This window comes from Amblyomma mixtum, chromosome 2, assembly GCF_055824585.1.
Source record: "Amblyomma mixtum isolate Tamu chromosome 2, ASM5582458v1, whole genome shotgun sequence".
Taxonomy (NCBI): Eukaryota; Metazoa; Arthropoda; class Arachnida; order Ixodida; family Ixodidae; genus Amblyomma; species Amblyomma mixtum.
In genome coordinates, this window is record NC_143013.1 from 92,811,875 (window position 1) to 92,837,233 (window position 25,359).

Here is a 25,359-nt window from a genome sequence, read left to right on the forward strand (position 1 = left end):
CTCATTAGCTAAATGCAGCCGGTTCCTAAATGTCCACGTGTTAACAAAACTGAATTGCGGCACCACTTGGCGTAACGTCGCTGTTTTCTGCGGTGTAATCAGAAGGTTTTGGAAAAAATTATGGCCTATTAAGCGGGGAACCAAGCAGCCATCTTTCACCGAGTGAGTCGCAGAAAGTTTGTTGAGAAGGCAGGGGCTTCTTCTAAAGGCTGCAAAATGGCGTCCGTAAGGGTCGCCTTCAATAAAATGGTTCAGTTAACTCTTTTAGGGTGCCTCGAAATAATTTACACTGTTCTAACAACATGTAAAATTTGAAAGTTGCACCCCACCACAGCGTGAACCATTGTCGGTGTAACTTTACAGCCAGCTGCCTGATATTTCATTATCGCGGAGCCAACCCTTGCCATTCATTTGAGCTCGTTTTATGGAAGCTAGCCCTTTGACACCCTAAAAAACACCGAGAAAGCGCCTCCAAGCCAAACTTGTTGCGAAAACTTGCACTTAAAAACGTTAGATGCGAAAATTGCTGCAGGCTTCTCAGCAGACTAATACTTGGTTTCTATCTGTCCTTATCCGCTGCACACATTAGCAGATATCTCGGTACGCTCTCACACGCACGATGAACAGACATGTAAAGGTTACTTGAAGGGCAGGGGCACGCATACATTTTAACGAAGGCAGATGATCTGCAACTGAAAGGAAAGTTAGGAAATGCTGCCGTCATTTGTGTAGGAGGGGCAGAATTCATTTAAAGTAACCGAAGACGATTACTTCACAATAGATGTAATTTTACAACATGTAAAAAAAAATATCAAAAGCCCATCCCACCAATGCGACCCCTGTATGTCGGGGTAATTGGTTTTGTACCTTTAGAGCTGGAGCGCAGATAAAGGAAGGGTCCTTCAACTTGACTGCACCGTAAGAACAAGCCCGAGTGTGTTTGCCTGTACCAATACGAAATATGGCTGTGGATGTAGTGTGGCCTGTCGCATAGGAAGTGCCACTTGTAATGTAGCCGAATGAAGAGCTCTGCAACTGCGATGTCACGCTTAATGCCACATGTAGAAGCACTACTGAGACCATCTAGGCCCCGTTTATGGATTCCCTGCACGTGCTCAAAAAAGCACTCGGTGCTAGAGTCGCTAACCAACGGAAAACGGCTGGGAAGCATTCTAGTGAAAGGTACTGAGAAGTGGTGAGGCGGAGCGGTTGAGCGACGGTTTGGGCAAAATTTGTAGGTGCTTATAGAGGCTGCTTTATTTATTTCTCCTCACGTGAGTACACAAATCTTTAAGTATTTTGTTACTTTCTGAAATTGGCTCGACCCACGGAGAGCGGGTGCAACATATACTAAGTATTTCCGTACTGCATATTTCTGAACCAGGAGGCTAGCCTCTGACTTATAGGACAGTTGTGTGACGTTGGGTAATACGTTATTTTTCTGCCAAGCTTCTACGTCGGCGTCCTGAGGTCTAGATATGTGAACGAAGTTAAACTGTGTGTTCATGTTTTTGTGCATTTCGAATCTGAAAGCTCAATATTTTTTACCTAATATTCACCACAGTGATTCTCTCAAATGTTTCGGTTGCTTGGCTCTCTGAGCTTTACCTATCTGCTTCCAAGCGATGTAGTGCTCTCAGTTATACTAGCTATACCATTAAATTGTTCGCCAATCAGTTTGTTCCTTTTTCTAATTTATGTTGTTATGAAGGCACTCGTTGTAAGCAGTTATTCACTCGAGGGTCTTCGAAAGACACCCGTAGTGTAAATGAAATTTGTGGCGTCGACTAGGAACTCCCTGTAGGCTTCCGGGAAGTATATAATTTATAATGATTAATCTGTATGTCTTTTCGGTTTATAGCCTTCCTGAAGCTATAAACCGGTCTGTCCCGGCTGGACTGGAGGTTTTTGTCCTCTCTGAAAAAGAGTTATAAAATTTTGGGGGCTTCAGGAAAGAAAATGGCGCAGTAACTTTCTGGCATCTTGGCTGACACATCAACTGTGCCATGATGGAACGGAGAAAGGTGTGAGCGAGAACGGAAAAAGGGGGATGTGCTGTAGTCGAGAGCTCCGGATTAATTCCGACCACATTCTGATCTTTACCGTTAACTGACAGCGCACAGCACGCGGGCGCCTTTCGCGTTTCGCCTTCACCGACAAGCGTGGCCACCACGGGCGGGTTGGAAGCATCGTGTAGGTCGGACACGTAGAAAAGATGGTCTGTATCTGAGTGATTTCGCACCAAAAAGACCGGGGTATTCTGAGGCTGGCAGTCTACTGCATAAATTTATGTATCCGGTGTAGCAGCAGGTTGGAGAAGAACAGGTCGCTAGCCTCAACGCCGACTTGTTCTATCATATGCATGCGCTGTACCGTTGTTTCTGGTACAGTCTATTGCTCAAAAGTTTCCTTGTAAAGTGCAGGGCAGCTACCATATGGCTGCACACTTTTTTTTTATTAAACTCTCGGCAGAGGCCATATCATCGGTCCCATGAGAATTTACAGTGACAATAGCGTGCCTGAGCTGCAATTAAGTTCACAAAGCTGAATTTTTCTAGGTGTTCTTTTTTCTCTGTTACTCGCGCAAGACATCAAGGATTTGTTACGAAAAGATTAATGAAGTGGAGGCACCGTGCCTCTGTGCTCTGCTCGGCTGGAAACCAGTTCGCCGTTAAATCTTGGCCTAGTTCATCACCCGTATGACGTGAGCGAATCCATAGACCCACCAAGCGTAATAAATAGTATTTATTTAGAGATAGTGTGCTTTACACAAGGGCGCGGAAGCAGGATGCTTTGGTTTGTGGGTGTTTAACGTTCCAGGGTGATCCAGGCTATTAAGGGCACTGTAATGAAAGAGTCCGTAAATTTCGACCCCCCTGGGGTTCTTTAACACACTGTACACGGGCCTCTAGAATTTCCCCTCAGTCGAAATTCGACCGCCTCGGCTGGGATCGAAGCCGCATCTTTCGGGTCAGCAGCCGAGTGCTATAACCACTGAGGCACCGCGGCGGCGAATGTAAGCAGGAAGAATTACATCATGGAAGAGAACAGATCTTCATTATTAAAACATACTTGGTTGAAAGACTATCAGCTCCGCGATGTTATGATTCCCGCAAAAAATGAATTAGCAAAAAGGTTGTTTCTTCTCGGTATTCTCGAATTTTGATGTCATGGTCACTTCTTATAGATATTTGAACAGGTTTTAAGATAAGTATTTTTGTTAATTCTATTCTCGTTGTTATTCGAATTGCCAATTCCGAGCAAAGTTTCTTTCAACGACTGGAGAGTGCTTCCCATTTCAGCTCAATTTTCGTTTTAGTGCAGCTCTCCCCTCACTTGTAGCGCCTCAGAACGAACCTTGCCGCTCTATTCGGTATTCTTTCCATTTTCTCAATAAACGTTTTCTGGTAAGCGTTCGAAACAGAATATGCACACTCAGGGATCACTGGAGGGAATAAATTATAAGCCGTGCTTTTAGAGTAAAGGGTGCGGGTTCGAGATTTCGCTGAATGAACTTTTGAGCTCCGGCAGTCTTTGTAAGTACATTATTCCCATGATCACCCCAGTTACAATCGCCTGAAAAAGTCACACCAAATATTTATGCATACATAGGTGATTGATAAACTGAATTTTCAAAGAATAAGGAGTCTCTAATTTTATTTTCTTTTCGTGGAGAAAAAGTGGACACATTTTTTTAACTTAACTGCACTTTCCACTTCTCGCACCATTAAATAGTTTTAGTAAGGTCAATCTGGAAATCAATAGAAACCTGTACAATTTTAATTTTTTTTTATGCACGACGCAGTCGTCGGCGAACATACGTAAACGTGAAGATATTCTGGTGCAGGAGAATCATTAATATAAACTAAAAATAATAGCAGCCCTAAATCGAAGACCTGAGGAACACCCCATATAACCTCGACACAAGAAGGAGTAGCACCGTTCAGTATTACACATTGTCGACGCTAGGATAGGTAATACGGAACCCAGTTTCACACTTCCTGAATGCCATGTAAAGTTTGCGCAGCAGGAAACAGTGACAAACAGCGTCGAAGGCCTTTCAAAAAAAAAGAAAAAAGCTACGTTTGACCATTTCCATCTACTCCAGATACCAAGCCTTGGTTTAAATCAATCAGTTGTGTAGTGCAAGAAAGGCCCTTAAGCAAACCACGTTTATTGTCTGCAATAACCTGTGTTGTAATTAATATTCCTTAATTTGCTGGCATAAAACGTGCTAGAATATTTTGCACGAGTTGGATGTATCGATATAGGCTTACAGTTGTTCAGGTCTATATTTGGAACACTCATCTTATGCACCAGAATTATAATGTGGCACTCTTCAGTCACCCAGTAGCACGCCAGTAGATCGACATTTGGTGTATATTACAGAAAGGTACAATGCGATCGGCCCCGCACAGTGCTTCAATATGCGAGAAGAAATGCCATCTGCGCTGGGTGCCTTAATTTCATCTATGCTTTTGAGCAATGCTTCAATACAACTTTCAGCGAGCTCGACAGGTGGCAAAAATGGCGTAGCACTCAAATTACTCCGTGAGTTTTGTTTTGAGTAAATATACGCAACGAAAAAAATAATTGAGACAAGTTGCTTTGCCTGTGTCATCACATAAAACCGTATTATTTTAAACAATTTCATTTATTCCAGTTGACTTAGGTACACATCATTCCAATTTCGTCTCCACATGCGATATCTGTTGCTGAAACCAGCATCGTCGCTTCGGCGGAGGACATTTTGCCCCGCGCGTCTCTTTCCATGATAGTGCGCGGCAGCGATTGTGGCTCAAGCCGGCAGTGACGTCTTCACACTCTAAATATTATGTCATTCTATCAGCTTCGATTTAAACCTTGGTACCAGTTTTCTTATTTTTATTCTAACGATGACGTCACGTCTCTAGTGACGTAAAAGGGTACCAACTTCAGGCGATACATTTTGAGGACACTTCCGGCGTTAGCATAGCCATCTAATGCTTTCGAATTAATAATTTACAATTGTTTCACGATTTATTCTTAGGCAAACATAATACGACCAGAGGTGCGTGGACGAAGTACGGTGCACAGCACAGGCAGAGGTTACTTGGTGGAGATGCGGGCGAGGATCGAAGATCGGATTGTCTATTCGCCCTTTCCCACGGTGGAAATACCTTGCTGCTCCTTCTACGACGCTGTCAAGGACGCGTTGCGGAAAGATCCGGAAAAGCCGGCACTGGTGCGTACACCCTTTGTTCCCTTATAAAATAAGGCACGAATACCTCTACACAGAAGGAAGAGAAAGCCCTTCATGGCAGTGAAGCTCTTGACAGCATTCTGTGGTTTGCTTGATGTCTACACTGACGATGCTAACGGCGTATGTAACTTGGGCAATCACTTAGACATTGCCCTTTTTTTATGGCGCGCGTGTTTTTCGAATTCGTTTTTCAACAGCTTTTTGCGTGCATTGTAGTCAGTGTACTGTAGCCAGTGTCCGCTGACACGTGGTGTCACAGCAACCAGGGTGGTGCTTATCACAGACGGACTGGAAGCGAGCGACCCTTATAGTACTACACAGTGCGAAGGAAAAGCAGCCTTGCACACCGGATGTAGTTTCAGCTCCTTTTGGAGATAACGTTTCCGTCCCTTTCCTGCAGATTTCGGTCTTGCAAGACGCACAGCTTCCCAGACAGTTTGCTTCGGTGATCGCATGAACTCCTGACTTTAACCGAATAATGCGTGCTCGATGGTCACCCTCTATGAAGGAAATTGTCGCGCAGTCCGAATGTCTCTCCAGAGGGTACAATCCCTCGGCCTGTGCACTGGAGTGGGAACTGTCAATATTGTGCGTGTAAGACGACAAAAAATCAAAAGTGAACTGAAAAGAAAATTTGACGCTTCATTGCCCATTAACCAGTTAGCGGTAAGAGGGAAAGTAGGGATCAGAATATCAACGCAGAACAAAGAAGTTAGAAACAACAAAGCAAGAAGGCATTAAGAAACATTAAGAAACAACAAAGCAAGCAGGCGTTCAACCCTCCACACAGAACAGAACTATACGAAAGAATGTGTATGCGTTAAGAGACAACGAGGGCAATTTCATTAACAATAAGATAAGACAGTTAAATTAACAGAAAGGTTGGGTACAGTAGCCATTGTAATGAGAACGTCAATGAGAGAGGCAGAGAACAGCAATGGGACAGCTCTCCAGTAACTAAAGATGTATAAAGAGGAGCAATGCAAAGCTGGAAAGCAGCCGGCGAGGATCAGGTAACAGCAGATTTTTTAAAGCCGGAAGGCAGATTGAGCAAGAAAAAACAGCCACCATGTATACGCAATGCCTTATGTTGTCGACCGTATCAGAAGCTTGGAAGAACGCTGACATCCTAGTTTATAATTAAGGATACGTCAAGTGCTTGAACAATTACGGAACGCTCAGCTTACTGTCCGTTCCCTAGAGGGTACAAGAAGTGCGGCGGATCGACCTAGTCGTGCAAGTATGACATTTTGCAAACCGCTGAAGAAACACGGGCGAAGAAAGATAGGGACGAGTGGTATTTCAAACTGCTTTATTTTGTGAAACCGCAAGTGCTTCATAGATGTCCTCAATATTCACATGACTATGACAGTACACCTTCGCGATAACTGTACGTAGCGTTGAGAACAGAACGAGTACCCTTGTTCGGGATTACGTTGATGTACTCAATAATGCTAGTTCTTTTTGTGGAAATAAAGTAAGTCAACTAAATGAAGTACTTCCCAGAGGTGCTATTCTCTCTGATTCTATAATCTCCGTGATCTCGCTTTCGTAACGCCCTATGATATGTAGAGGTATTCACTTAGCAATAGAACGCAATTACGGTACTTTCTGCAGTAAATGGCTAGGTTGCTACCGGAATAATTTCTAACATTATTATTGTGCTGGCGCAACTAATCGTTATGATTACGGCTGTTTGCAGTCTCTGTACTGGACAAACAAAACCAATAAATGAAATGAAATGAAACATACGTTTCACCGCAACACATTGATGCAGTAAACAACTCAGTCTGCAAAGTCAGCGTGCGCTGCCTGACGTTTGATGGCGCCTATTTGTTTGAACGATTGGCAAGGCATTGTGGGCTTGCAAATCTTGCTTAGTTTACGAGAGGCTTTAAACACGACTCCCACATCCGCATTGTCCATTATCCTTTCTTATGTTGTCACAAACACTGTGCACGTAAGGAGAGCGCAGTGACCTTCTTGCTTTCACTAATAGTGTGTGCGTTTCCTTCACGAGGTCTAAGGTTATTCCAAAAATTTTTCCTGAATTCTCCGCCTCCACCGAAACAGTGTATCAATATGCACATTGGTCAGTGGACCACTCCCTGCCGCAAACATGCGGTCTGAAACACCGAACAGAAATGTTCTAGCAAGTTAAATCGTATAATTAGTGAGGCTTAACTAGTTTCTTAAGGTAACAGCTTGAAGTTCTGGGCCAGTTGGTCCGACAATTAAGAGAAGAAAAGGAATGACGACTTGGAACACGACAGATATTGTGTTAATGATTAGCCTTACTCGCATGGTATTGATTAGAGACTTGTATGTGGCCTTTGGAAGAAGCCGCGATGGCCTCCAGAATTTCGATTCGTGACTACCGTTGCAGCTGTAGATAAAGGAATTTTCCCCATCTCGCGTTCTTTATTAAACAAGAACGCTCCTTGGCGCCAGTGCACCCGCGCCAGAAAATACAGACCACTCTCTAGCACAAACGCCGCGTAACCTTCACTGTATTGCCCTAGCGGTGGCGCTGGCAGCTTCTCCTTGCTCCAGTGCAGAGGAGGGTGAGAAGTTAACGAGGAATGTCCATTGTGCAGTGATGTTAGCTGGAAGTGTGCCAGTGCGCGTGCCACAAACGCGTGGTTTACGAAAGACGCAATGTAAGAAACAATTTCTATAGCCATGCACGAAGGATGATCGTGGTTTCAAAATTCTAACTTCTGCGGCTAATATAAACATCTAGCTATATATATATATATATATATATATATATAGCACTTGCGTTAGCACGAAAAATGTTACTATTAACAGTTAGTTAATGAGCTAATGAGCGTTTTAGCCAAACTCATCTTATAGGGAAGAGCGCGACTCAAAGTGATTCCAAATTCATCTATTTTTCGGTGTGTGTTAACGCTGCCATTAAAATTGCTCAAAGAAACCACGCCGCCTGAAAAAAATGATTTTTCTTCCTAGCAAACTTCTCTGGAACAAATGGTACAAAATACCAATAGAGCGTAATGAGTTCATGAGGTTCTCGTTTTCTTCACGGCGATTTAAACTACATGAAATTTTGGGTATGAGGACAGATTATATTGTCTAAAAAAAGGTATAAAAAATTGTGTTACAGCCCGCACAATTAAGTATAACGGGCTTCTTGGCAAGAGACTACGCGCTTTGTATCGGTGAACAAATTGTCATGAAGTGTTCAGCTCTTTGCAAGTCTATTAAAGATAATATTTCCTAAAGCCAAAGTACTTCAAATGCGTTTCTCAAAACTTATCTTGCACATCTGTATTTTATTAGACGCATTTTCAACCGTATCGCATCGCATGAAATCGTCCTGAAAATGTTAATATCGGTAAATAAGATTTATCGACACAGGTGGAGACCGCAACTTGTCGGTTAAATTACAAGCAGGCCTTGATTTTGCTTTTTTATCCATATGTTCGATAAAGAACAATATATTGCCTTTCGTGGCAATATATTATCGTTCGGGGCAAGGCATGCATCAATCCAAATAGTGCAGCTTGTGTTTATGAAAGGGATATCTGCTCATTGGACCGTTATACGCCGAAAGAAAATTATTATTTATAGTTCTGAAGACACATCTATGCATAATGCCTATTCATTCATTGCAAACCTGTGGCAGCCAGTAGAAAAACAAATCAATGTCATTAGAAAAATATCACACAGATTTTTCTTTCCTTGACTTAATGAAAATTTCAGTAGTATTTTGAAATAACCTGTTGTTTTGGTTTATTGGTGTTTAGCGTCTCGAAGCAACTCAGGCTATGAGAGACGCCGTAGTGAAGGGCTCCGGAAATTCCGACCACTTGGGGTTCTTTAACGTGCACTGACATCGCACAGTACACGGGCGTCAAGAATTTCGCCTTCATCGAAATTCAGCCTTCCGCGGCCGGGATCGAACCCGCGTCTTTCGGGACAGCAGCAGAGCGCCGTAACCACTGAGCCACCGCGGCGGGGCGAAATATCCTGTTGTAAAGACGGAGCTGGTTTTATTTTAACGTCAAAGAAAAAATTTTGTCGTTGTTAGAAGAATTTTGCTAGTTATACAGGACAGGGCCAAAAACATATCACATTAAAATTTGTTGTGGCAGAAGAAAAGTTTCGTTTTTTTTTTATGTAAGGCATGAGGACTGACACAACCACTTTGTCGAAATGCAGTCCTTACAGTTTCCGGGGGGGGGGGGGGGGGGTCTTTTTTATTTTGCTACAATGTTACTAAGCGGACCGCCTCCAGATAGAAATTTAGCAACCACATTCTTGATGCAAAACGGTTTCACTCAGGCGAGCCTCAGGGAGGAGTTTGCTGTAATCCCATTATAGGAACGATTAAACAGATATGGCACATGCATAGTATTCGCCGTGTAAGAAAACGCTGTGTTTCTCCGAGGTTAGTTTCTTCAGAACTTGCGCTAAGCTGTTTCCCGACTGGGAAAATTCTATGAATCGCTTCGACTCTCAGGTGGAATGACTACACACATTCCCCATAATCCCCTCGTTTGACTACGGTCAAAGCTATACCTTTCGTCATGTAACTTGATGTACATGTTCTATACTCTGTGATTGTGGTTGTTACTTACTTTAGTATTCTTACGCGCTCAAATGAAATGAAAGAAGCTTCTGTTACTGCTGTGAACTATTCTTTCTTAATTTTCTTCTATTGAACGTCCGAAGATGGTAAGTGTGCGCCGAGGCTCCCCTCCGCTGTGGCACCTGCTCTTTGTAATATGCATTGTATAACGACAACACAAAAAGAAGGTTGATATAGTATTTTGCAACTGTTTCTTTGTGGAAATTGCCATTTCTGCACCAGAGTCATTTGTTGTTACAGGTTCTGATGTTAGAACCAATATTTAACGAGTATTTTTAGATGCTTGATGTTGTATTGGAGGCGAGAATGGATATAAACAAAGATATAGTCGAGTCGAATGAGAAGGGCTATAAAGTGCTGAACCTTCCGGAGTGAGCAAATTGAGAGCTCATTACGATCAAATAAGCTATAGCGAACTGAAGTTGGAAAATGCAAACACAGGCGGATGGATTCGACATCGTCACACGCCGGGAGCTCTTCGTGCTCACTCAACGCTACACGGCGGGATTCCAGAAGCACGGCTTGGAGCCAGGTCACAGGGTGTGCATTCACGTCGGGAACAGCGTACATAACTTGGCTGCCATGTGGGCGTGCGTGTTCGCTGGTGCGAGCGTCGTCTTGATCAGCCCACACCTTAAACAGAGTAAGTGAGCGGCGTAGAAAATATAAAACACCGCTGTTTTGTTTTATCGAACATTTCATATTCGTCGTCGACCACAAAAAGTTGAAATATAGGGGCGCACATCCCCGTTCTGCTCCTAGCGTGCGGAACCTATAAAGATGAGAATTGGGATGATCTTCCACACGATAATCAATTTTTGATTGTAACATGATAATTAACGGCCCGAGAGGTAAGGACAAGAGAGGTTACGGAATAGTTAGAGTTTGGTCATTTTTGCATTAATCGGTCTCAAGGAAACTAAACTTTCAACTAGCTAAAGTAGGAAGATGTCAAGATGGGCCAGTTGGCATAGCATTATTCCAAGCATTAAATCTGCCCAAAGGACCAGACGCACAAGAGATGTTAACAATACGGCCACAGTATTCTCTACTTTCGTGTCTCGTCATTGGCTCAGTATTTGTCTTTTATGTGATGCAGTGCGAGGCTCTATATTATACAGAACTCATTTCCCAGCGTTCTCTTTGACCTCGGCGCCGTTGCTAATTCTAAACATGTGCCCATAATGTCGCGCTAATCTTCAAACAAGAAACTTATTGCTACGCTACTTTTGACATTGTGTCCCCTCCTCTGGCTACAGTAATATCCAGCAGCGTCGCTCTGCATGGGAAAATCAAGAGACTACTTTCGGTTGAACAGTGGTGCTGAGTAAAAAACTGAAAGCACCGACACTAAAAAAATGGCTGCGGCTCAGCTCGGCTGAGCCGGGGTATACGGAGCGAAAGGCCACCGAACCAGCGGCCGATGTCGACGCGGGGATGTTGGCAGCAGCCGCCGCCATTTTAAGCTTGAGATACTCTGCCATACTGCCGCCTCAACTCTTGTTGCGGCGAAGTCGAGCTCTCCTTTTCAATCATCCGACATGTTATGAGGCATGCGACGCAGCTGACGAAGCGAGCGGAGGCGAGCGCAACGACGAGGAGCGCGTTGTGACGTCATGCCAGATGGCGCGGCGAGCGGCAAGCGTCTAGGGTGCCTCGATGCCAGCGCCGCCGTTCAGGGTGGTGCCATCCTTTGACCGCTCCAACGCCGCCTCTCTCTCCCTGCGGCGCCATTTTGAATCACAGCGGTCGGTCGGGCTGGTCGCAGTTGCTTGGTGCAAGCAGCTGAGCTTCCGTTTTTCGCGGCCCAGTGGCTGCGGACGATCGCTGGTGGCTTTATTTGTTTGACAGTGCTCTACCGCATGACTGAGGAGCTTGTCAAGTCCACCGAGGCAGCATGACGGGCGGTTGTATGCCAATGTGCGCCGGGTCAACGCGTAAAGGCCTACGCTGTTTTCGCTTCCCCCGAGACTCCGAGCGAAGGAAAAAATGGGAAGCTCAAGTAAAGCGGGATCAGCTCGAGTACATTGCTTTAAATGTTACACCTCACAGTGCTTTTTTACCACTCTGTCTCATTCTGTTATTTCGTGGTTTTCATCTTTTTTTTTCATACTTTGTTTTCATGTTTGCAGCGAAGGTTGCACCACACTGTGCACAACAACATTTTTCCCTAAATCTTGTTGACTTATTTCGTGGTTTGAACCTTTTTTCATGCTTTGCTTTTATGTTTTCCTTTAAGGTTACACCCCACGGTACATGCCCCCCTTTTCTGTCCCAATGTCTTGCTTGCTTATATTGAAGTTCGTGTTTTTTTCATGACCTGCAATTACAGTTGGCATTAAATGAATAATTTGCATTATCTTTTGTTTTGTTCTCTGTACCCTCTGTAAGAGGTAGGTTGAAAAGCTGTGTTACATATTTGTCTTCCTCAGTAATAAAGATCAACTTTTAGGTAGGAGTTATTTTTCGAACAGCCTAACCAATCAGCACACAATTTTGTAGACAGAATAGGAAATACACGGATAGCCAACGTTAAAAACCGCGTTGTTTTTTTTAACAAAACCCTCTATGGTCGATTTTTTCGAAAAGCGTGACTTTTCAATGCCGATTAATTCGATTTCGAATTTAAAATTTTCTGAATTCCTGCAGTTTTTTAATGACTAAAATCCAATCTGTTTTGCGCAGGTTTACATTCAAGGTTTATTAATGAATGCCGATTGGCTTGAATAAAATAAATATGGAAAAAGATATGTAGAATTCTGTTTCACAAACTGAGGAATCGCTGGAGAGCAACCGGTGCGTATGTCCAGGGCGCAAGCGAAGTGTGCATGCGTGCGCAAGCAAGAACATTCGGTGGTTGTGCGCCCCTCATAAAAATGAAACGAGTGAGAAACTTCCAATAATCCTTTATGCTATCGCCAACGAGGGGCGATTCGTTTTCTTTGGCCACGAAAAGGAAAACTCAGGAGCAGTGGCAACGTCAGTGTACGGCGGCATCATTTGTATATACCAGCGCCCGCCCCATAAGCAGATGTAATTGCGCCCTTGTGAGCAATATACGGGCGAGCAACTCGCAGTTACCCTTTGAAAGATTAGAAAGCAAACAGACACCAGTTTTTGCGAGCAGAAGAAGCGGAAACAGCCCGCGCGACCATAGCGAAACCAGCCGCAGCGCTCGAGCGGCTGACGACACGCGGGCGTTAACAGAACGTGGGAATTAAAATCCAAAATATCGTGGAAAAAACAGAGGAAGCAATTTCTTCTATCCGAATGGAGCAGCAGCACCTGCCCGGCCACAGATCTTTAAAATATTAGCGCGTTTTTCAAACCAACAGACGGAACAGTAAATGTTCAACCTCGACCACCTGGGGCTGTAAAATTAAGTCATGCAATTACGTCTCCGACCCTAGGATGTTAGAATGGCTATTATGAGTGAAATGATACGCAGTGCGATGTTGATGAAAAAGACTTTTCCAGTCAAAAGCACTCTCACGCCCGCCGAAAGTAAGAGTGGCGTCGTTACACACGCTAGCGCAGCTGATCCCGTGTGATTCAATATGGCTGCGCCCGAGATGTTGTCTCCACCCTGTACGGCGGCGCTGGCATCGAGGCACCCTACAAGCGTCCGCCAGCTGAGGCGGTTGCTAGGGAACTGCTCAAGGTCGGCATCTGTGCATCCTCGGAGCACCGCCACAGCGAAATCGCCAGTTAGTGGCCAATGTAGCTTTCGGTACAAAATCTATTTCATATATATATATATATATATATATATATATCGGAAGGGAGTAGATCGCGGCCCTGGTGGCTCCTAATGAGTGTTGCTCGTAGCAGAAGTTTTCCCCTGCGTTGGTCAGGAAAAGCAGTAGTTTTAGAAATTTCGCCGATACTACTACCACATGTGCACTCCACTCCTTCTGAATTTCCGCAGCGATGGGGCAGGCGCTGCTCGAAGACATAGATCTTATTTTTCTTTTTTGTGCTGGTAGACGCCGGCAAAACAGCTTTATTTAACACACGTGTCTGTATACTTGTCATACAAAATACGTCACAGCGGCGAAGAGTGTGATTTATACAGTGGTGTTTCCTGTAATGTGATTCCTGGCGCAAGGCTATGCCCTCTCGGTCAACATCGCGTAGAAACGACTCGGACAGACTAAAACAATCGACGGCAATCCTCCCGCGCGCCACGTTGGCGAGCGATGGGAGAGGAGGCAGCCACACACACAAGGCTAGTTGCTCTCCAGGGGTTCCTTCTTCCCCGTTTTACAACGCGCGCCGGCGAGAGCCATCCGCGCGGCGCTGTTTTTTTTTGTGTGTGTTTCTTGCTAAGGAGGGGAGGAGGTTGCGCTTTTACCGTCTCCTGGTTACAACAGATAACGACGACGGCGACGCCGCGAAACGCAGAGACGGGCACCTAAGAAGTGCGCTCTGAAAAAAATTGGCAGTGGCTTAGCTCTCCTATGCCAGGATATATGTAGCGCGAGGTATTGGTATATCTCGGTTAAGTTAGTTATGCGGATTGTACGCGCAAGTACGAAGCAAAAGGCGGCTTGACACGTCTTTAAGGTCTAAGTAAGAAAGCAAAAAGCGGGCGAACGCTGCTGTAAACAAAGACATCGCTTCGTCGAACCCAATCATAAACCTACAAGGTACCATAATTTGTGACTCATTCTAGTTAGTGTCACGCTGCTAATGCAGGCATTTGATACTGATAGCTACTCTGAGACCGAGGTGGACTGAATGTTTTGTTGTCGCTCTCACTAACACGAAACTGTGCCCAAAAATGCTGCACGAAACCGCTCATTTCCCTGGTTCATTTGAATATGTGGTGTTTTGCTCTTACTCAGCATTTTCATTTGTTTCCGCGCTCTTGTAATTCGAAGTTATCCAACCACATTCTGCTTCTACATCCGACCTCTCTCTGGTGCCAGCCCCCACACTATCATGTGATGTTTACTGTCAGTACAGAAGATACCGGACTGTTTCGGCGAGCAGACTGAATCAACGCAGAGTATTAAGGGTAATATCTAATGCTAATTAATTGGTGCTGATATTAGCTGCTTAGCGTTGACCATAAAAAACATACCAGATTTGAAGTTTGGATTTTGTTTTATGCCAGTATTGACAAATTTTTTGTATAATGCATTGATAATCTCTTGCCGATCATGAATAAAAAAAGAATGAAGTGAACTTCAAAGTTATCTACAGAAAGAAGAAACTTACTTAAACTTTTACACACAAGTTCAGTTCTACCTTCCAGCTGGAGGCACCGTAATAGACAGTGTTGACGGGGAAAATTTTCGACAGCGAGCGATAATGTCATTTTATCTTCATGTGTGTCAAGGGGCTTTACGCGACCTGCTCTGCGACAGCGACTGCACCCACGTTCTGACGGAGCCTGCTTTCGCAGAGAAGACCTCTAAGGCGGTGGAAGCTCTAGAAATAAAGGTAAACAAATTGTAATGCCGTCCCTCGTTATTTCTGACAAGGCATGCTTTCCATTTATAAACTTATACGCAGGCACAGAGGTACCTTCTCTTGCCACTCGAAATATATGTTGCTTTCTGATTATATGATTTAATAAGAATTTACTGCAAAGCGTTAAAATTTTCTCCAAATTCAAGCGTGTTTCTGTTCAGTTACGAACACAGAAGCAGAAGTTAAATCGGATATGGTATGGTAATCTTGCCCAACACCAGGCAGTTACCTCAGCAAAGCTTCAGTATCCATGCTTTTGACAGCAATTTCTATAACTTTGAAGCACGTTCGCTGCGCACTTACATGAATGGACTGCAAACATGAAATAGCGCATTCGTTATAAGATAGCGCATTTGTTCTATCATAAGCGAGATTGCGATCAAATTAGCCGGGCTAGGTCGATCTCAACATGTTCTAGCTAAGGATTATGTTCACATCTCTTGCAAGCTACACCTGCGAAAACAGATGTCCAAAAATTTCGAACAAAAATATTGAAAAATGGCAACATATGTGTACGGCAATATTGACGGAAATGGTTCATTCTTCTGATCTGCAGAAAAACCTCTCTCTTAAAGTGTTTCAATCGATGACATCGAATAGTTAAGACTGCCTTAGAAAACCAATCGGGAACGCTTTTTTACGGTAGCGAGAACGTTAATAGAAAAAAAAATTGAAGACCGTCGTCAGGTTACCTGCGGATATATTGATTTTTAGAGGGAAATCTTATATAAAAAGTGCGTTAATAAAAGCTTTTCTGCTCAAAAATGCTTTTGTTCAGAATTGCTGGGTATGGCTGGCTAAAAGGTGACAGTTGCGGGTGCTGGCTAAGCTCGGGAACGAAACTGGGCATGAGTACGCCGTCCGCGCCTGGGTTTTGGTATTTCATTCTCTGTGGAATCTTTAAGCCGGCGCGGTGATATAATGGCACGCGCTTGCTTCCATTTCGCAACATGTGAACGTAGCAAACTGATATTGCAGCTAATGCTGGGAGGCAAGTACTCTTCGAAGGATGGAGGGAAGGGAAAACTTTATTTTACTCTAGTGTTTTTTCCTGCGGTTTGGGGGCATCTTCAAAGACGTTCCCTCCTTGGTTCTATCCCAAGGAGTCTTCTCTGCGGAAGTCGTCTAATTATAATCAATGGTCGGTTGCCCTCAGTCCAGGGCTCCGCTGGCCACTGCCGCCCGTTGCGCTCGCTGTACCAGACCTCGTTGGTCTTCAGAGCGGTCGCAAGGACAGCAGAGTCTCCCATTTCTCCGCACTCGGGTTTTGTATTTTGGGGACCACGTCTATGTTATGGCAGGCCTATCTGACGTGATATAGAGTGGGTTTTTCGTCGCACCAGGGACATTTGTCCGCGTATATCATAGGGTGCATTTTGTTTAATATATATAGGTTTGGGAAATAGCCTGTTTGTAATTGTCTCCAAGTGACAGCTTCCTCTCTGCTGAGAGATTTGTGCGACGGGGAATAACGCATTCTTCTGCCTCTATAGTTTTCTAATATGTCCGAGTTTTTCTTGGGTTCTGGCGCTAGTTTCGCGGAGTCGTCGGATGATCGGAAAGTAATGCATCCTCGAGTTAACTGTCGGCCTCTTGGCTCCCTGCCACCGCCGTGTGCCCCGATACCCACACAATTTTGTGCGTGATCTTGCCGTTTTCTTCTTCGTGGTTTTTAATTCTGTCGCTCGCTGCGAGGAGTATACGGAGCGCGTTTCCACCTATCCTGCCATTCAAGAAATTTCGGCACACTATTTGAGAGTTCGTTAATGACTGCGACATTGCAACTAGCGTGGAAACACAAGGACAGCGACACAAGAAACCGACGGGACAGCACGCTAGCGTGCTGTCCCCTCGGTTTCTTGTGTCGCTGTCCTTGTGTTTCCACGCTAGTTGCAATGTCGCAGTCATTAACGAATTCACACCAACTAGCCCAACTGTCTTCCATGACTATTTGAGAGTCAGTCAGTATTTTAGCGACCTCCCGGTTTTATAGACCTCCGCCATCGATAGAGCAATGGCTACTCTGGAGCTGTGCAGTCTCGCAGAGATGCGCCGGTCATTTCGCGTAGAGACGAACCGACCACCACCGCCATTGCGACTGTGGTGTTTCCTCCTCTTCAAGACGCGTCTGCATACAAGGTTGTATCTTGAGGAGGGTATGTTTTCTCGATAAATTCGGCCCTCGCTTCTCTTCAGCCTCGGTGGAGGTTGGGATCCATGTTTCTTGGTATTGGCGCTACATTGAGAGGGTCTTGAGAAGCTCGTCGGGGATCGTTTCCGTCCTCGTCATTTCTTGCGTCTGCTCGCGGTATCCGAGCCTCTGTAGGAATGCTCTTTCAGGTGTTTTCTGCAACAGCCGGAGTTTTTGCGACTCAAGCTGCGCCTCTCCTAGCTCCTCAATGTGTTACTGTATATTGCCGCGTATAAGTCGACGTTTTTTTTTTAAATGTCCTTCCAGTGTTGGGGGGTCGACTTATAATCGGAGTCGACGTATATGCGGAGTCTTAAAGTGGGCCTATATGCGGGGTCAAAAGTAATTTCGACAGAGTCGCGGGTAATATCACGCCCCGTGCGCTCGTAATACCATAATAGTTGTCATACACGGTGGGGAAGTGGATCTGCTTTTAAAAAAAAACTTTGAATAGAATTAAGATATGCACCAAAGGTTTGTTTTAATGCGATAGCAACTTGTTATCGACAAACCGTGGGCGTTCCACAGACAAACGGCCAAAGCCGGTCGGGCTGGCAACGTTTGATACAAATGAGACAGCTACAAATCCAATCCAATCCTAAACTAGACCACACGTGACCAGTCGCGTGAGCCGAGAACCATTTTCGCGTGTTGTTGTGCAACGTTGTTGTGTGCCTTTCGCCATTTCTGCACGTCCCAGCGCCTACGTGACAGCTAACAGCGGTGTATGTGGTTTGTGTCACTGCCCGACGGACGCTTTGCAAGATGCCGCCGCTACCTCGGCAACAGTACAGCGCGGCTTTCAAGCGGCAAGTCATCCTCTATGCCGAGTCGGAAAACAATGTCAAAGCGGGGCGGAAGTTCGACGCCTCAGAAAAGTGCGTGAGAGGCTGCAGAAAACAAAGCAGCAAGCTTTTTGCGTGCGCTACTATACGCCATTCCTTTCGCGGGCCGAAGTCTGGTCAGTACCCTGCCATTGAGGAGGCGGTTCGAGATTAGGTTCACGACCAGAGAAGCAAGAGCCTGAGTGTTTGCTACAGTGACATTGAAACAAAGGCACGCGCTGTCGCGGAGATGTTCATCCCGCGTACCGAGTTTAAAGGGTCTAAGAAGTAGGTGACGAATTTCATGAAGAGGAACGGCCTAAGCCTAAGGCGACGAATGACCGTATGCCAACGGTTGCCCGAAGCCTACGAAGAAAAACGGAGCGCCTTTCTGCGCTATGTGAATGACCTGAGGGCAACACATTCATTCCTGCTTGGTCAAATAGGCAATGGTGATCAGACTCCAGTCTGGTTTGATATGCCTAGCAATAGGACCGTTTCCGCAAAAGGGGAGCGCCAGGTCCGCCTGCTGACAACGGGCAACACGCACAACCGTTTCACAGTCATGTTATGCTGTACGACAGATGGGCACAAGCTACCGTCATTCCTTCTGTTCAAGAGGAAAACGATCCCGACGAAAGAAAAGTTCCCCCCACGAGTCCTCGTGCGGGTGAATCAGAAGGAATTTTTTAAGGATGAAATGGTCCTCGAATGGCTTCGTCTCCTGTGGTGCAGGCGTCCGGGGGCACTGCTGAAGCTCCGAAGCATGCTCATCCCGGACCCTTTCCGCGGCCACATAACCGACCGTGTGAAAAAAGCGGTAGCGGATGCGGGATGCGTCCTGGTCATCATTCCGGGTGGATTCACACCTATTGTTCAGCCACTGGATATAGCGCTGAACAAGCCATTCAAAGACCGCATCAGTGCATTCTACAACGAGTGGCTCCAGAAAGAAAACCTAAAGACACCAACAGGGCGGCTGAAGCGATCTTCTTTGGGCGAAGTGGCGCAATGGGTCAACGATGCCTGGTATGAACTACCAACAGACATGGTCTCTGCGGCGTTTTCCCCGTGCGGCACCTCGGCACCGCTTCCGACGACCAGCGGCAGCAGTGGCTCATAAGATGATGATCGCGACTGCGCACTCACAAGCGACGACCAGTCAGTGATGTCTCTTGAACGAATAAATGTTTCTTTATGACTCAGCCTTCTGAAAAACTTTCTGGGCGAGCTAGGACCGCAGTGTGCAGCAGCATCGACCTAAATTCAGAATCTAAATTTTTTAGCCAAATGGGGTCGCGAATTGGGGGGTCGACTTATAATCGGCAATATACGGTATGTAATCCCAGGGCCATGAGTTTTTCAGCAGACATGTTGCGCGGTGGCCGGAGCGCTCTCTTATACGCTTTTCGCAGCAAGGCATCTGGTTGTTGTATTTCGCTTTTGTTGATGCACTGGTAGGGTATGTTGTACGTGATTCGCCTAACTACCAGGTTTCTGACTAGTTTTAGTGTGTCCTCTTCAGGCATGCCAAGTTGCCTGTTGGTGATGCGGGTGATCATGCGTGCGACTTGAGCGTTGTTGCTTTGAGCAGGGTAAAAGTGTTAGTACTGCGCTGGTTGGTTTGAACCCACATACAGAAGAATTGTCTTTTCTTGGGCTAGTTGGTTTTTCATGATGTAAGTGTTAGCAGCGCACACGAAACAAGGACGGACAGCAAAAATGAACGAAACACAGCGCTGACTTTCAACTGAGCTTTATTGGAAAAATGAGCGACTTTTATACAAAGAATTTCTAACATGTGACTCAGAAGATGTCAAAACGTCCTACTGCATGTGCCATCGAAAATCACTGATACTCTAGATAAACCCTGATAAAGAACGTGATTGAAAACACTGAAGGATCCTGAGATGACATGAGAGGTCAATCAGATGAAACGGCTTAGTAGAACGTTAAGTTGGGCGAGTTGGTACAGGTTCATGGTTGAAAAACAGCGCACAAAAGACTAGACACAAGAGTAAAGGCGAGTTGTGAGTTCAGCGCTTGTCCTGTCGTCGCCTTTACTCTTGTGTCTAGTCTTTTGTGCGTTGTTTTTCTACCATGAATCAGATGAAACGGGTTAGATTTGTGCAACGCCCATCTTTTTTTTTTAAGACACGTGCTGCTTAAAACCATCTAAAGGGTGTCATGAACAACAACGGCGAAGAAACAACAATAGAAAACTCTGTTAAAAAAAGTTTTTTTTTTTGAAGACCGGTATGTGCTGCACTAGCTGAGCCGTTTGCTCGTGCGGGGTGCTAACGATAATGATGCTGGATCCGATGCGAAGCCTCACAAGTAGGTCCTCGTCCTTGCATTGCTGGTCGCACGCCATGACAGTGGCGTGCGCTACTTGGTGGGTGGTGAGGGGCTTTACCATGAGTCCTTTCTTTGGTCGAACAGTAACCTTGTAGTCGCTTCTGGAGAATGGCGGCATTCTTCGTCTAGGCCTACTCTGCTCCCTCGATCCATTTTTGTTGCAGGCGGTCGCATCATCCCGTAATTTTCCATCGTGAAGTTCGGCGGTCGGGCCGGTTCCTGTCCCTTTGCGTTGTCTCCGCCTTTGAACTTTTCTCTGGAAAGGAAATGGCGCCGTAATTCTCTGTCATATCGAAGACGCTACATGGCGGTTAATTAAGCGGACGCGCGTTGCTTCGGTTCCACAAATTTTGACCATATTCGACCGGACCACATCATTCGCGCCACCGGATTTTTTTCGGAACGGAAAGATATCAAGTGCTAGATCCCCTTGATAGAAATTTCAAGTGGTAGGACCATTTTTCGGCTTTCTACCGGACTTGCAAGTTAGAAAGCGGCCGCCGGACCGCCAACCCTAACGGGGCACCGAGCTCGACATCGGGAGTGCATGGGTCGCTAACCCTGTCGTCGACGCCGACGCCTAGCATCAACGCCGCTTCGAAGACGGACCATATGGCGGGGCCCAGCAAAGCCAAGGGTGCGCCACTACAACCACCAAACATCCTTCTCAATGAATTCCGGGAGATGGATAAAGACGACTTCGGAGACGCCGACTCGGGAAGTGAGAATGGGATCCCGTCCGCCTCCTCGTCGGAGCCAGCCGGGTAAAACAATGATGCCAGCTGGGAACTTGTACCATTCGAAAAAGAAATGAGCATACAGCAAGCACCGTATACATCTTTAAGCTGTGCATACCTTTTCTCCGAAGTAAATGGAAGTGCAGAAATTGCAGCTATTTGCATTTGAATATCGCGTACTGCCTTCAAGACCAAGCTTGCAGAACTGCTAAATTGGATTTTGAAGAAAGGAAATGGCACAGTATCTGTCTCACATATCTCGGTGGACATCTGAACCGCGCGATAAGGGAAGGGAGGAAGGGGGGAGTGAAAAAAGAAAGATAGAGAAAGGTGCCGTAGTGGAGGTCTCCGGATTAATTTCGACCACCTGGGGATCTTTAACATGCACTGACATCGCACAGCACACGGGCGTCTTTAGCGTCCCACCTCCATCGAAACGCGGCGGCCGTGGTCGGGTTTCAACTCGGGTACACGGGTTCTGTATACGAGCGCTTTATCCACTGAACCACCTTGGCGGGTACCTGGTTGTGCTCCTCACAGTGAATTCAGCGTGCTTCTTGATGAAGCAAGCGAGCTCCTGCTATAGGGGTTGTGCCCCTCACAGGCAATTCAGAGTGCTTCTTTGTGATAGGGTTGAAGAGAACTCTGTCATAGGGTTGAAGAGGACTTGTTTGATGAGAAAGTATCTCAGGGCATGAGCAGCATAAGCATCCAAGTTTTGGCAATTGCACTGGAGCGGCGGTACCTAGCGTAAGCAAGTTAAAGCAGAGAAATATATGTTTCACTCTCTGCAAGCGCCCGCGACTTTCAACTTGGTAGGGCAGCAGTTCCATACTATACACTATGAAGGGAGCTTTTAACTAAAATTTGCTACCTACAATTAACAAGACAAGAAATAGAAAGAACTTATACAGCTTGAAATAACCTGCCCTAATCGGAATCAATCGAACATTCATCGGCCGCCTTCCGAAACTTTAGTCTGGAAAAATGTTTCATTTGAAATGTAAAACTTAAGGAGGTGTGAAATGAATGAAAAAGCTAAAATAATTATTATGGCTAAATTGGTTGTAAATTCATCCACGGGACTAGTACTTCTAACAGCCTATGAGCCGTTATATGGCCGTTTCACAGGCACACAAATTTTTTATGTAAATCATGTTTAAAAGCATCTGGAAGACATATAGAACCGCACACTACTGCTAAAGAGATGTAACTTTTTAGCTACGGATAAGAAAGCACAGCATACGACGAGCGCGAAGAAATAAAAATATTTATTCGTTCATGTTTCCTTCAGGTATTCAACAGCAGGGCTTATTAAATAAGAGTAAGAACAAAACTTAATGTTAGCTCAACTTAATGTTAATGCAGTCTTCGGTGCAACGTGTTTTTTGAGCAACCAACCTTCTTCAATATCATGTACAGGGGCTCTTCTCCATGGGTCCAGCGGAAGGCTTTGTGTCGACTGCTGCGTTTCGGGACCTGGACGAGTCTTCTTTCCGTGAGGTTCCCATTCAGGACCCTCGTGCTTCCGTTCTCGCCATCTGCCACACGTCAGGGACAACGGGTTTCCCCAAGGGTGCCGTCAGCACCCACTACAGCTTCGTGGCCCACATGGCCACTGAAGGGTGAGTGTGTGGACGCTTCAGGTGTGTATGGGGGCTTGAAGAAAACTCCTGTCATGAAAATGAATCCCGTTGGTATAGAGGTCGTCAACGAACGCACACAGCTTACATGTCTGTGAACCAGAATTCTGGCTAATCGGCTTTCCTTCGTGAAAAATTTTCCCCAATCCGCGGAAAAAACTACTTCCTGTGCAACAGCTAAGCGCAAGACCCAGGGAAAGAGATTGAATGTTAACGTCTAAAGGTTTTTACAAGCGAGTAGTTCGGTTTACTAACATTCTGCTTGCATCGACGGGTGAAGCAAGTGGAGCTCTCTGCCGCAGCACAATAGGAGCACCGCTTCGAATTAGTCACCGTAACAATTCTAACACGTTATCAGTAGACGCTCCATTTGCAGTGAACTTCTTGGGCAACACATGCAGTTTTACTTTTTGCGGAAGAAAGCACCACATTTGGTCCCCTGGAAAGGCATTCTGAGAACACTTTTTCTCACTTTTAAATTTATTTATTTATTTATTTATTTATTATTAGCACCTCAAATGCCCCTTGATGTGGGGTATTACATGAGGGATGGGCCTAATTTTCAAGTGAAGAGTAGTTCAGTGGCAGTCTTGAAGGAATGTGGGTAGGAGTGGCGCACAGCGTCGACAGGTGGTTTGTTCTTAACCCGAGCTGTCTGAACAAAAAACGAATGAAGATGGGCTGTCGTCTGTACTGGGGGCGGATAGACGGCTTTAGGATGGCTGGTGCGTCTTGATTGTCGATGAACTGGTAAGATTGCTGAAACATTGAGTGGCGTATGGTAGAGCTTGTGAAAAAGGCGCAGCCTGAAGATGCAACATCGCTTTTCAAGATTAGTAAGGTTAGCCCGTGGGTTGAGTGCAGTGACACTGGAATGATAGGAGTAGTCTTAAAAAATAAACCTTGCAGCGCAATTTTGTACAGCTTCGAGGCTGAAATTACATCGTCTGACCCATGGCTACGCTCGCGCCATTGCCCATATGCATCAGATGCAGCAAGCAAGTGCTCCGAATTATTGTTAGGCGAATATCACGCTAATTAGTGTGACATCAAAAGCTTCTTACGTCAGCCACAGCTCTAAGTCCTCTACATGGGGTTTGTTTCTTTCCACCACTCTTTCTAATTGGTTGAAATTTCTGTACGTGCTCCTGAAAAACAAAGTATGTACCTTAGAGAGCACCAAACACACCAGAATACTTATACTACATGCAGCATCGCGACTGAGAAAAATACGAGGCATGCACTGAAACCAAGGTACCCTTCAATGTCTCACGAAGAATTTACAGGTCACTGCACAGCGATCGTGGTCTCCAAGGTGTGAAAAATTGGTTCTTGTTGCTGATGGTTCCGAACTTAATCTCATTCTGTATCTAGTCCTGCGCGACAAGTTCGCGAATCGAATATTTTAATGTGCACCGCGCTAGCAGTTTCCCAAACACTGTACCACTTTCACACTTTCATACTTCTGCCCTGCGAGATTTACTACACAGAAACAATGAGTTCTTAATGTAACACAAAATGAGCCGTTGTGAAGGAAGAAAATCTGAGGGGCTCTTATGAAGAGTTTCCTTCCGGCATGTGCAGGGAGTACTCCGCACTTCTACTCAGACACTGAGTTTCCCCATCATTGTCGATGGCGGTGTAAAAAAACGCACGCAAGGCTACGCCCTCTCCGTCAACATCGCGAGGAAACGGCTCGGACAGCTAGAACAGCCGACGGCAATGCCCCCGCGCGCCGCGTCGGCGAGCGGTGGGAGAAGGGGCAGCCGCACACAAAAGGCTAGTCGCTCTCCAGGGGTTTCTTCTCTCCCGTTTTACGACGCGCGCCGGCGAGAGCCGTCCGCGCGGTGCTGTTTTTTCTTTTTGTTTATAGCTAAGGAGGGGAGGAGGTAGCGCTTTTACCGTCTCCTGGTTACAACTGACGACGACGACGGCGACGCCGCGAAACGCAGAAATGGGCGCCTAAGAGCTGCGCTATGAACTGGAAAAAAATTCTGTCGATTCAGCATTGCTAAGCGATAAATATTGTGCAAAAGCAATTTTTTGCAGTTGGACAGCACTGGCACGTACCTCAAAGCGCGATTGAGTGTGCGCTGAGCTAAGGAGTCAGTTATGCAATTTTCCTTTTCTCAAAATCAACGGAATGAACGTTGTCAACGTTAACGCGAATGAATCCATAGAACGCCGGTGGCCTGTCGCTAGTATGGCAGTATTTATTTTAATTCTTCAGGCATCTGAGAGGCTTAAGAGAAACATCGCATTTTAGGATGT

General features: G+C 45.6%; 1 protein-coding gene across 1 annotated transcript in view; it reads left to right on the plus strand.

Moving 5' to 3' along the window:
* Window positions 1-5,048: 5,048 nt before the first annotated feature.
* The window catches only part of LOC149360183 (uncharacterized), a 47,741-nt gene continuing 27,430 nt past the window's right edge, over window positions 5,049-25,359 (plus strand). The window contains exons 1-4 of the mRNA XM_089572205.1: window positions 5,049-5,224; window positions 10,299-10,500; window positions 15,202-15,305; window positions 22,868-23,070. Coding sequence (XP_089428331.1) covers window positions 5,102-5,224; window positions 10,299-10,500; window positions 15,202-15,305; window positions 22,868-23,070 — 632 coding nt within the window. The 5' untranslated portion in view covers window positions 5,049-5,101. The remainder of the gene's footprint in view (window positions 5,225-10,298; window positions 10,501-15,201; window positions 15,306-22,867; window positions 23,071-25,359) is intronic.